The sequence below is a fragment of the Nicotiana tabacum genome, chromosome 11 (genome assembly GCF_000715075.1).
Source record: "Nicotiana tabacum cultivar K326 chromosome 11, ASM71507v2, whole genome shotgun sequence".
In the NCBI taxonomy this organism is placed as follows: domain Eukaryota; kingdom Viridiplantae; phylum Streptophyta; class Magnoliopsida; order Solanales; family Solanaceae; genus Nicotiana; species Nicotiana tabacum.
The window spans coordinates 22,527,906-22,541,273 of record NC_134090.1 but is presented as its reverse complement, the minus strand read 5'-3'; the positions used below and the strand labels follow the sequence as shown (position 1 = coordinate 22,541,273).

At 34.8% G+C, this 13,368-nt stretch overlaps 1 protein-coding gene across 1 annotated transcript; it reads right to left on the bottom strand.

Annotated features, from left to right (window-relative positions):
• Nucleotides 1-11,884: 11,884 nt before the first annotated feature.
• On the bottom strand, nucleotides 11,885-12,967 carry LOC142165771 (uncharacterized). The gene is made up of 2 exons (XM_075224143.1): nucleotides 12,920-12,967; nucleotides 11,885-12,394 (listed from the first exon to the last, which is right to left on the bottom strand). The coding sequence occupies exons 1-2, from the start codon at nucleotides 12,965-12,967 to the stop codon at nucleotides 11,885-11,887; spliced, it is 558 nt and encodes a 185-aa protein (XP_075080244.1).
• Nucleotides 12,968-13,368: the final 401 nt, after the last annotated feature.

Genomic DNA, 13,368 nt, shown 5'->3' with positions numbered 1-13,368 from the left:
TTGTATATACAAGATGAAATATACAGCACAATGGGCTTCTCTAAATAATTGGAACAAGTGAAAGGTACACTAGCAATGGGAAAGTTTCACCCAAAAGTAAAGTTGAAACCAAAACACTGAAAGCAGGCTCTCTACTCTTAATTATGTGAGTAAATGAAGCTGCAACTTTTGACATGCTCACTGTTGCAGCCACATGCCCAATTGTGTGTGCCACAGCAACCCAAAATAGAGCCCAATCTTGAGCTTCTGAGCACCAGCAGCCTGAGCTTCTTGGACAAACTCAATGCTGATTCGTATCGATTGTGGTCGACTAGCTTCATATGCATTGCATTGGACTAAAGGGACCCTACATTTCGACTGCTTATTTGAATTTGATTCATCAGCATATTCAAATCCACTTAGTGCTGAAATATAGAGTGACTTTCTTGACAAGATGTTGGACTTGTCACATTTTCTAAAGGTGATGTTGTTGAAGGAACATGATGAAACATGAGGTTAGAACCCCAGGAATTTTGTTGCAAGGGATCAAAAGTTGTGGAAACTGCATAAGATTGCCCAGCAGAGAAGGCCATTACTGTTAATAATTGAAATATAGTACTAAAACAAGTGTCTAACTCCTACTATGCAAAGAAGACTAGTAAGGCTAGTAGTACAATATTGTATTTCCCGGAAGTCGTAAAAGAGAGAATTGTTAGTACATAACTGGAGGGATTTAGCAAAAGCCCAAGCTCTGTGCTCACATGTAGCAATACTATATTATTTTGATTAAAGGTTTGTGAAGAACAAAAGGTCAAAACATATGGCGTATGTACGCAACTAAACACAACAAGACACAAGAAATCATGAAACTTTTGCATAGAGTAAATCTACTGAAGTGAAATCTTGGAGTTAGGCTGCATTTCTTGAATATGTCAATCATCTTTGATGCATCTTCATTTTTAAAAAGATAATTTCTGAGCTCCCGTTCCTCCATACTTGAAAAGTTTTCCATTTTGACTTCCTTCAGCTTATGCCTCCAACAATATTTCAAAGGCAGAGATGCAGAAGAACATGTTTTCTCATATTCATCTGATGCATCTTCATATATAAACTTCAGGTTACTCATTAGGCCTAGACGATGTCGAACAAAACATAGGCTGTCCAATTGAGGAGAAATCCAAAGCAAACTATCAAGAACTACTGCAACTTTCACATACAGCTTGAATAAAGTGCTCGCCTAAAAGTGCCTTAGAGAGGTCTAACACTCTCAAAGACGAAAACTTTATGCCATTGTGGGGGCAATTGAAGCTTAAATCCACGTCAATCAAGAACATTTAGGTCTTTGGCAGCAAAGATTGCTTCAGGCAAAGTGTTGTAACTGTCTTCAGGTGTGTCTACACTTAAAAATCAACTCTTTGATGCTTAGCGCTACGAGTGTCTCAATCCAGTTATAGATATAAGAGCTCCAACGACAAGACGGAAATGCTAGCCAGAACTTTTGTATAGAAATCTTCTGCTTCTGCCGATTTGCTATAATTTGATCCACAATATTCACAAGTTCTGTTACATTTTTTGATTGTATACGGTGCTCATCACTCCTTTATGAGCCCGTTTGGATTGGCTTAAAAAAGTGGCTTCTAAGCACAAGGGCTTAAAAGCGGCTTTTTAGTGCTGGAGCTTGTTTTATAAATAAGCAGTTACCTGTTTGGATAAAAGTGCTGAAACTTAAAAAAAATTGTTGAAGTGTTTGGTAAACAAGTACTGGTAAACACTTTTTTCTATTAAAAAGACAAAAATATCCTTAAAGCTGTTAATATTATAAAGGAGCTAATTACTATAATATATTTAATTATAAATTAATGCAAATAAAAAATAATTTATATTTTAATTTAATTTCAATTTATATGATTACTTTAGATAATTTTTATAAAGTAGAAGAAAGATACTATATAGTCAAGTAGAAATGGTAGAAAGTAACGCAAGTGGACCAGAAAATGATACTTAAGGAAAGTGCAGAAAATAAAAGAAAAGTGGAAAGGAAGATGAAAGAAGAGGAACAGGTCCTTCATGTGTGAAGAAAATAGGAGAAGAAAATGTTTTGGGGTTTCCTTGAGTGAGGATAAGTTTGATATTATGAAAAGTTATAATGAACAAACGAGTAATTTTATTGGTCAAACCAAAATGGCTTTTAAGCCAAAATTAGAAAAGTTGGGTTCAACCAACTTGTTGCTTTTGACTTTTTCTAAGCACATTTTAACTTTTTTAAGCAGTTTTTTTTTTGCCAAACACTCCATATAATAAAAAGAAGCCCATCCAAACACCCTCTTAATTGTGCAGCTTCTTTAGCCAAAAGAGAAGACATAATTTTCTGCAAAATTGGCTCTGGCAATTTGGATATGTAATCCACTGCTGCATCCACACTTTTCTCTTCCATCCTTCTCAAAAATATTTTGACACAGAATCTATTAGCACCTCCAAGTTCTCAGCCTGCCGAAGAGAATATATAAAGAAATAGTTATGTTTTTTTCTTCTCCCAACCCTAGACGCAGCCTAAACCAATTGGAAGAGAAAACAGATTTTTTCCTACAAAATAGGAGAGGAAACAAAAGAATCTGAAAAGACAAATACCTTTTTTTTTTTTTTTTTTTTTTTTTTTTGGTGTTTACGTTTTTTCCCCCCAAGTAGAATTAAGTTTCTTTCATATTTTTCTTCAAAAAAGTTTCTTTCCAACAAAAGGTGGAAATAGATAAATAAAAGGATCAGATACCTTATTTTTATAGTACAATACAATTGAATAAAGAGAGAAGACTATTTTGCTGGTAAGGACCACAAGAATACGAGAATAGAACACTAACCAGAAATATAAGATTTAGATATGGCCTTCATGATTCGGTTTAGATCGATTTTTCTCTAAAAAGAAACTAAATCAATTAAGTCGATTATTCAAATATTAGAGCCAAACTATTTTTGTAAGTTCGGTTTAAGTCGGTTCCTCAGTTATTTTGTTTTTTTGTCGATTTTTTTCTTAAATATAAGACATTTGCCAAGACACATATCACCGACTATATTCTAATACAGTACTATCAAACCAAGTATTTTTTAAGAAAATTTACCATTTACTAAGATATATTGATAATATATATATATATATATATATATATATATATATATATATATATATATATATATATATAATTGAATTATAGTGATGAATAGTTTAAGGACTTAATTAAAGATAAATTTTTTAAACATGAAATAGATTCTTGGACTTACCAAAATAAAATTACTAGTATCAAACTAGAATTAAAGGCAAAAACCTTGATTATTATAATGGCAAAGAACTAGACTACCAACTAAGAGAGCAAACAATTAAATATCTACCATAAACTCTTAAAACTTTTATTAAAAAAATATACATATATATGTATAATAATAAAGTTTCAATTTTATAGTCGGTTTGGTTCCCTTTTTTCCGGTTTTTTTTTTTGCTTAAAACCAAAATCAAATCAAATTTGGTCGATTTTTAAAATTCAAAACCAAAATCAAATCAAATGAAAATATCCGTTTTTGTATCGGTTTGATTTGATTTTCGGGCTAGTTCGATTTTTCGGTTGTTCGTGAACACCCCTATCTATCGTAGACAAAAAGGGAGAATTTATATTAAAATAAAGACAAAAGTAAGGATGAAAAAGAAGACAATTTAAGTTACAGGAGGACTTAAATAGAACAAGAAAAAATTGTAATGATTATCCCAGCACATCAAATTGATCGTTACATAAAATGCGACTTTTCATTTTGCGTAATAATAAATTTAATAATAAGATATAATAAATTTTAAGTAACAATGACAATAAATATTATGTTTATAGTAACAATACAATATGATTTAATGGGCAACAATCCTCCAAATAATTAAGCTGTAAGTATAAAAAACAAATAAAAAATCTTAGGTTTTTTATTCCGATTAGGAAAAGTCATAAAAGGAAAATTCTATATATCTCGATCCTACATGTGCGTGCTACTTTTTTATTTATGCAATCTTCTTTTTTTTTGGTAAACAAGTTTTCTATTTATCTGAAAGCTCTATATATGTAAGTCATCATCCTAAAGTTGGACATGCAGCCCCAACTTTAATGTGCATCTCTAGCCTTCTCTACTAACTCTAATTATTTATGCAATCTTGCTAATTAAGTTTGACATCAGTCTGCATTTAATGAGACTTCTTTTTGTTAATTCAGTGCAAGTAATTTTTATACGTTATAACTATTGGAATTGGAATAAGAACTCTTATTATATACGCAACCTTGTTATATCATTAACTAATTTTACTTTTAAGATTACAAATTACATATTTTACAGAAACTTATCCGTAAATATTGTTTGGCTGATAGTTTAAAAGTTTATTTACGTTGACGATGTATATAACTAAAATTTAAAGGGATATCACATCCATGCATTCACCATACATGGTAAGAATTTAGTCAAAAGACTTTGTTTTTTGCTTTTCATTTGTATTCAATATTATGCAAGAACCCTAATCATATGATGATTTTAGATCGTTATTGTTTTCTTTTTATTCATCAGAAAACAATAACGGCCTAAAATAAATAAGGTGTTAATCTTTGCTATAGGAGGTAAAAATTCCTTAAATAATACTAATAGACATCGATTTCTTTAAAGAAAACATGTTAGTACTTGTGCAACACTAACATACGTGTGTATATATATAGATTAGCACTACTGCTCTACACATAATAAACAATCAAATATATTTGTTAAGATTAGATGAACTTGGTCTGTATCTTTTGCAGTTAAGTTCTCCAGCCTGTTTCATTAAGTTCCAACAGTAAACTGCCCTGAATAATTTGCAGTCACCTCTTCATCTTCAGTATATGGTCAATGATCGTATTTTGGAACCTGGACATTAAATTTATCCCAAATCCACTTCTCTTAAACCACCAGTTCATTTATTCTGATGTTGTTAGGCCTTGATCCTTCAGGAAAATTGAGATTGAAGTTTTAAAGAAGAGTATTTGTGGTTGAAGTTGAAAAGGAGTACTGTTTGAAAGTTGGTTTTTTTTTGAAGGAAAAAATTCCTTTAGCTTTTTTTTTTTTTTTTTTTTAATAATTAAGCCATCACCAAGGCTAGTGCCGTTGGTGTTGGGGGTTAGGCTCGACCCCTACCATGTTTATTCACATGAAAAAATTGCAAACTGGAGGGGACATGGATCTTAACCTCCAAAAGAAACATAACTGATGCAGTCTTCAAAAAAAGATGGAAGAGAGAGCCTATACAACTCTTCCATAGCTAACTATGAATTCAACTTACAAAGAAATTACTTTTGTCGTATCTTCTTTTAATAATAGGAAGTTGCCATTTGTCAAGTTGAAAATGTCCCTTCATCTCTTCCGGAAGTTGTTGAAAAGAGTAGTAGAAGGTACCATTTCCACTAGACGAGGTTTTTTTTTTTTTTTTTAAAAAGTTTTCCAGGTTGATTGGGGGTGTAATATTATCTGAAATACAGTACAAGAGGGGGGGTTGACCTTACCTCAATAATACTACACAAGGATAAGTTTTTATCCTTCAAAAAATGAGCATTAACGAATACTTATATGCTCCTGCTCTAATCCAACAAAGTTAACTTACAAAGAAATTTGCCATGTCATATCTAAGTCTTATGCATGGCAATTGGATTTTGTCCAGATGATATGGGCCTTTAACACCTGTAGAAAGTTGCTGATATGAGTAATGGAAGGAGCCAATATCACTTGTAGAACCGATTTTGGCTAATTGATCAGCTGTTTGGTTTGCTTCCCTAAAACATTGGCAAGTTTTGACATTAGCATGGTTCAATATTTGTAAGATTTCCTCAATAATCTTGTTCATTCTATAATTGTTCGCTCTCCTGCTGGTGATCATCTAAGTAATATTTAAGGAGTCTAGTTGCAGGATGAACTAAAAAATACAACATTGAATCTTCTCCTCTTATTAATTAGCGAGTAAAATTAACAAAATCAGTCTAAAGGGGAGACTTCTCACATGCAAGGAAATCCCCTAGGAAAACAATCATATGCTGATAAAATTGCTTCACCATCAAGCTCCCCTCTAGCTGAGAAACAAGAAAAAGAGAAGGTGAAAGCTAGACACACAACTCACAATGGTATGCCTGCAGTCATTTTCAAAGCTTCTGATTATTATGGGATTATGGAAGATTCTTGCAAATTTACGATTGTGGGTAGATTTCTTAGACCCCGCCCTCAAATTGATAGAATTAGGTCTAGATTCAAAGAAATTATTCCTCTAAAAGGGTCAGTAAGTATTGGGGTTTTTGATAATCACAATGTTTTTATTGATCTGTTCAATAAGGATGAATGGAAAATTGTGTAGTTCAGACGAGTCATTGAAATTGACGGAATGCAAATGTGGTTGCAAAAATGGTCTCCAGATTTCAAACCAGAGGAGGATCTTCCGGTGGCTCCTGCTTGGGTTCTACTACCCAGCTTGCCCTTCCATATGCATGATTGGCACTACATAAAATAACTTTTAAGTTTAGTCAGTACTCCTCTAGTTTTGGATGCTGCAACTATGGGTAGAACAAGGCCAAGCATGGCTAAAATTTGAGTAGAAGTGGACTTGCTGAAACCGCTACCTCAAAGTGTTTTTGTTGGACAAGAGTATGAGGATTCACCTATCAAAGGGTACATTCAAAAGTTGGAGTATGAAGGGGTCCCAAAATATTGCAAACACTGCAGGAAAATTGGTCATTATATGGTTAATTGTAGGGCTCTTGAAAAAAAGAAAGCTGAAAACAAAGAAGAAGAAGAAGAAGAAGAAGAAGAAGAAGAAGAAGAAGAAGAAGAAGAAGAAGAAGTTTAGATTCAAGTTAAAGTCCCGCAGCCATCCTCAGGGCAAGAGGGAAACATTCCAGCAAACAACCGTAATGTAGAAGTCTAAAAGCTTCAGAATTCAGAGTCTACTCAAAATCAACAAATTGAAGATGGCAAACTCAAAATCAAAAAAGATAGCAGGAGGAAGTCCAAGAAAAAAAAGACCAAGAAAATGCCAAAAAAGAAGAGCAAAGTGTTATTCAAACCAGCCAGTAGCAAAAGAAGAGACAAATCTGAATCTCCAGCAAAACAAAATGATTTTTCAAGGCAATCCATAGAAGAAAGTATCCTAAGCCCTACTACAAAAGATAAAACCTCGTAGCAAGATTAGAGAGAGGAGAAGAATAACAGTGAAACCTTTCCTGAAGCTAATGAGCTTAATACAGAAAAAGATCAACAAATGCTAAATGACATTAGACAAGTCAGTCAAGAGAATAGAAGTGAGGGGATAGAAAAGATGGATCAGTGTTGTGAGTCTACCTCTTCTACTGTCCCTACGGAGATAAGAAATCAGCCAGAGCTTCAATTGGTCGTGGACTTATATGAGAATAAGGAAAACTGAACAATACTAATCAGGAGAATGATGACTCAGACGGTTATCAAGAAACTGAGCAAGTGAGCAATCAGCAGGATTTAAGAAAGGAAGATCAAGCCTCTCACACTTTTACTGATGATCAACAACAAAATACAAGGAGAGGGAGAAGTGAAACCAGAAAAAGTGGCAAAAGACACAGGAACAAGATTCAACCTTCAGAGAGAAGGAATCAAAAAGAAGACAACTCCCCTAATAGTTTTAAATGATTACTGCTCTATTTCGGAACATTAGGGGAGTTAGATCCAAAAAAGCTATTCACAGGCTAAAGAAACTGATCAACCTCAATAACACTCAATATGTGACTATCTTTGAACCCTTTTGTTTCGAAGGAAAAATTAGATGGCTACAGAAATTTTTTAGGATTTCAACACTGTTGCTTCAACAACAATGGTCAAATCTGGTATTTTTGGAATACATTCAACTCCTCCAAGGTTACTTCCTCCAGTGATCAACACATTACTATTAAAATCAATAATGCTATTGGTATGCAGGATATTTGCATTATACCATCTATGCTAAATGCAAATCCAAAGAAAAGAGGGATCTTTGGCAGTCTATTGAACATGACAACATGGTGATTGATGTTCCTTGGTGCATAGGGGGACTTCAATATTATTTTGGATCCTAATGAAAAACTTGGAGGGAAGCCTCACAGAATATATAGAAGCTTAGAGTTTCAAACTTGTATCAACAATTGTGGTCTCGTAGATGTTGGGTACAATGGTTCTAGTTACACTTGGTATAATAACAGAAGACCTGCAAAGAGAATTTGGAAAATATTAGACAGAATTCTTGTTAATGACCTTTGGGATCATCTGTTTCAAAGATATTCTGTTAGGCACTTTGCAAGGACTGGCTCAGATCATAGACCACTTTTTATGAAGAATTTGGCTAGTAATCAACATCATATTAGTTACTTTAGATTTTTGAATTGCTGGACAAACATTGAAGGCTTTCATGACATTGTCAAAGAGACCTGGAATACTGAAGTGACTGGGAATCCTATGTGGATTCTTCAAAACAAGCTCAAGGCTCTTAGTAAGAGACTCTCTCAATAGTTCAGGAATGAAGTTGGGGATATCAATAAAGTTGTTGTAAATTGGGAGGACAAACTCCAAGAGCTAGAGGACATAGATATAGAAGATAATTCGAAAAAGTGGAGAAGATGTCAACAAGGCTCATGCTCAATATGTTAGGTGGATCAGTCTTCAAGAATCCATGCTCAGACAAAAATCTCAGTTACAATGGTTCGAAGAAGGGGAAAAGAATACCAGATATTTTCACTCTACACTCAGAGAGAAAAGAAGAAGGCAACAGATAAATCGTATCAAAAACAGTACAGGAAAATGGATCAAGGGAGATGAGAAGATAGCCAAGAAAGCTGTTAGGCACTTTCAAACAATCTTCAACCTTACCCCTCCTACAATCAATAATTCTATTTTGGATATTCCTAATTGAATTTCAAGTGAGGATAACAACATGCTCAGCAAAATTCCAGAGCATAATGAAATCAAGGATGCAGTTTTCAGCCTTAGCTCTCACAGCACTGTAGGACCAGATGGCTTCAATGGTACCTTCTTTCAGAATTGCTGGGATATAATCAAAAGGGAAGTCATTGCTTTTGTCAAAGAGTTCTTCAATGGAAAAAGTTTGACCAAATTCTACTCTCACACTTGTCTAGTTTTAATCCCTAAAATTGACAATCCTGCTACTTTTGCTGACTTTAGACCTATTAGCCTATCTAATTTTACTAACAAGATTATTTCAAAAATTGTCTCTATTAGAGTAATTACCTTGTTGCATAAGTTAGTCTCCTTGAATCAAAATGGCTTTGTTAAAGATAGGCTAATTTCTGAAAATATTCTGTTAGCCCAAGAAATTGTTCACACTATTACTCATAAAAATAATGGTGGTAATGTTGTTATTAAACTTGATATGGCTAAGTCTTATGATAGAATGGATTGGGATTTCATCTATGCTGTCCTTAGGAAATTTGATTTTTTTCAGAAAATTGGATTGGTTTGGTTCATAATATCATCTCTAATGTGTGGTACTCTGTTATAATAAATGGTATGAGACACAGATTCTTCTCTTCTTCTCAAGGGCTTAAGCAAGGGGACCCTCTCTCCCCAACTCTATTCATAATAGTTGCTGAGGTCTTATCAAGATCTCTTAACTCTCTCTACAGTAATCCTAATTTTATTCCTTTCTCTATGTCTCCTAACGTTCCTAGGATTAACCACCTAGCTTATGTTGATGATATTGTTATATTCTGTAGCGGTGGATCTACTTCTGTTAAATTGGTTATGAAGGTTATTAGTAGTTCTGAAAGAAGCTCAGGTCAATTGGTTAATAGGGATAAAAGCTATTTTTTGACTGCTCCTAATACTGCTGCTACTAGAATTAACAGAATTAGAAAGTGTTCAGGTTTTATGGACAAGCCTTTTCCTTTTACTTACCTAGGTTGTCCTCTTTATGTGGGAAGAAAAAAAATAGAGTTTTTTGATAACATGATTAGTAAGATTGTTAAAAGGTTAAATGGCTGGCAAGGTAAGTTGCTTTCTCCGGGTGGTAAGGTTACTTTGATTAAGAGTGTCCTCCAATCTATCCCTGTCTATACTCTCTCTGCTGTGACTCATCCTAAAGGAGTGTTTAGATTAATTGAGAAGTATTTTGCTAATTTTTTCTGGGGTTCCTCTGAGGAGCACAAGAGATATCATTGGAGTTCTTGGAACCATCTTGCTCTCCCTACTGATGAAGGAGGATTAGGTCTTAGGAAATTGGAAGATATTAGTAATATGTTAGCTATGAAAAGATGGTGGAGGATAAGATCTACATCATCTATTTGGGCTAGATTCATTAGTAACAAATATTGTGTGAGGTCCCATTTGGTCTCAAAAAAATTGGCTTCAGGAGATTCTCATGCTTGGAATCATGTTCTCAAAATAAGGAATATTGCAGAGAATTATATTATTTGGTAGGTAAATGCTGGCACAAGTAATTTTTGGTGGGATAATTGGTCTCTTAAGGGACCTTTGGCTATGCTGGTACCTGATGTCCCAAAGAGTGCCAAAACCTTGGTTGGAGAGTTCATTTTAGAAGGTCAATGGAACATCAACAAACTTAAGGATCTCTTACCAGATCATGTAGTACAACATATCCAAACCATTTCCATAGGCAATCAAACTAAGGAGGATCAAGTCTTTTGGGAAATATCAGACAATGGCAAGTTCACAAATAGAAGTGCATGGAGTTTGGTAAGGAAAGCTAGTCCTAAAGTGCAATTCATCAACAAGGTATGGAACTCTACAATCCCTTTTAAAATGTCTTTCCTGGCTTGGAGGCTCTGGTATGGTAAACTTCCTTTTTATGATGTCATTATTAATTTTGGCAAACAAATTATTTCCAGATGTAACTGTTGCAGAGATCCAACTACAAATAATATGAATTATGTATTTGTAGAGGGTCAAGCTGCTAGTTATACTTGAAAACGTTTTGGAAAAGCTCTTGGCATAGAGTACCACCCCTACCCAATTAGATATATGCTCAATAAATGGTGGACTTCTAAGGCTGCTAATGATGTCCATAAACTTGTTTTAACATTACACCCATCATTATTTGCTGGTTTCTTTGGAAAGAGTTTTGTGCGTGCAGGTACGGAGATAAAAAAAGCTTCAACAATTATAAATTACAACAACAAATAGCTCGAAGTATTGAGTCTGCAGTCAGAAAAGCATTTCCTAACTGTAATCTAAAACTTCCATGGAACAGCTTTTGTGACCTCCTAACAAGGCTTCAACCTGTGCACAAAAGTATGGTTGTTCTCTTGAAAAGGCCGGATAGGGGATGGGTCAAGATAAACACTGATGGGAACTTTTTACAAGGGGAAGAAAAAGCAGGGCTAGGAGGAGTCATCCTTTGCAGAGGCTCAAGCAGCATGGATTGGTATCAATCGGTGCATTCAAAATGGTTTCACTCAAGCCATTCTTGAATTGGACTCTCTTTATATTATAGAGATCCTTCGTAAAGGAAGTGCAACCAACTACAAGATTAGTCAGATAATCAGCAAGACCAGAGAGGCGATCATCACCTTCAATTTCCAGATTAGCCATTGCTATAGAGACGCCAATCAATTAGCATACTCCTTGGTTAAAAGGACAGTCAACACTCAACATCCAGCCTACTTCTAATCTAACCAACAACTGCCTAGTCAGGCAAAGGGCCCTTTTTGTTGGACAAAGATCAGGTTCCTTCCATAAGGAACAAATATGACAAGACCAATTTTTTTGTTAGCTAGTTTGTAATTCTATGAGGGGGTGAACTATTTATAATCACCTATGCCTTAATTCTTTTGAAGGGTATTCTCCACCCTTGTGTTGTTCATCAAACTATAATTTTGCTAATACAACACCCCCATGAATCCTAGGAAAATTTCATAAAAAATAAATTCCAGGATGAACTCTCTATTGCCATTCCTGATGCACCAATCAGCCCCAAACTTGGCAGCTTGTGCTTCTGCAAACTAGACGAGGCTGACTTAGCTAAAGAATTCACCACTTGATTTGCTTCTCTAAAGCAATGTCTGAAGTATACCTCTGCCCTAGTCACTGCCGAGGTGATGTCTTTGATTATCTTTCTAAGCTTGAAATTGTTGGTGTCTTCATTTTTCAGCATATTCGTCACAATCAGAGAGTCTAATTCCCAATCGAAAGCACGTATTCCATTTTGAAAGCACCAGTCTACCCCATATTTGGCTGCTTGTGCCTCTGCTTGGTTGTTGTTGTTGAATTGGATAGGAATTGAAAATGCCATAACCAAATCACCTAGTTCATTCCTCATAACTCCTCTGATGCCTGCTCTTGAATTGTTGCCAAGAAAACTTCTATCTGTGTTAACCTTAAACCTTCCTGCCGCAGGCTTTTGCCAAGATACCTGTCTCCATACTACCACTGGTTTGAGTTGTTCAATGGTCTTGCATTTTTGAGCCCAAGTGCCAATTGTTTTTAATTTTGGGAAGGCAATAGAAAGAGCTGCATTAATGGTCCATTATATTTTCACCTCCACTCTTATAGTAACAAATTTTCCTTGTTCCCCATATTTACAAGTTGTCCAACTCCTCCAAATTTCCCAGAAAATACAAATTGGAACAATTTGAAAGAGTATTTTGTGAATCTCATTATTAGGCCTTGTATCCTTCCAATTTTTCAATATCATATTTGGAGACCAGTGGTGATACCTAATGCCGAGCGATGTACCAAAGAAATTCCATATGTGGTTGGAAGCCTGTCTTTCAATGAAGACATATTGGATCGACTCACACATAGGATTTGAACAGCAGAAGCACATAGGGGATAACTAGTTACCAAAGTTGTTAATTATTTCATCGAAAGGTAACCTGCGCAAAAATAATCTCCAAGTTAGAAAAAATATCTTAAAGGGAGGAATTTTGTGCCATACCTGAGCTAGAGCATGGTTCATATCCTTTTGTGTCTGATCATATTCCATGCAGATGTTTAGGAGAATTGTCCATCTTGAGTAGCATTCCAGATGACATAATCAGGTTGATCAGCATGGCCAATCTCAATGTTGTTGATCTGCTGCACCATATATTCTGGAAGGATTCTTCTCAATTTATTAAGGTCCCATCTTCTATTTGTGAAGTACTCCTTGACTTTAGCTTTATGGTTGGTTACATCATCTGAATAGAGAGTAGCCAAAACACCCCTTTTGCTCCAATTATCCCACCACATATTAGTGTCTCCATTGTTTATTTTTCAAAGAATATTTCTTTCTGCATTATCTCTAGCGTTAAGAAAGAATTTCCATTCTTGAGAGTTACCAATATGCCACTTTTTTGCTGAAGGGTGAGATCTAGTGCAATACTGTGATGACCCAAAAGGTCATCA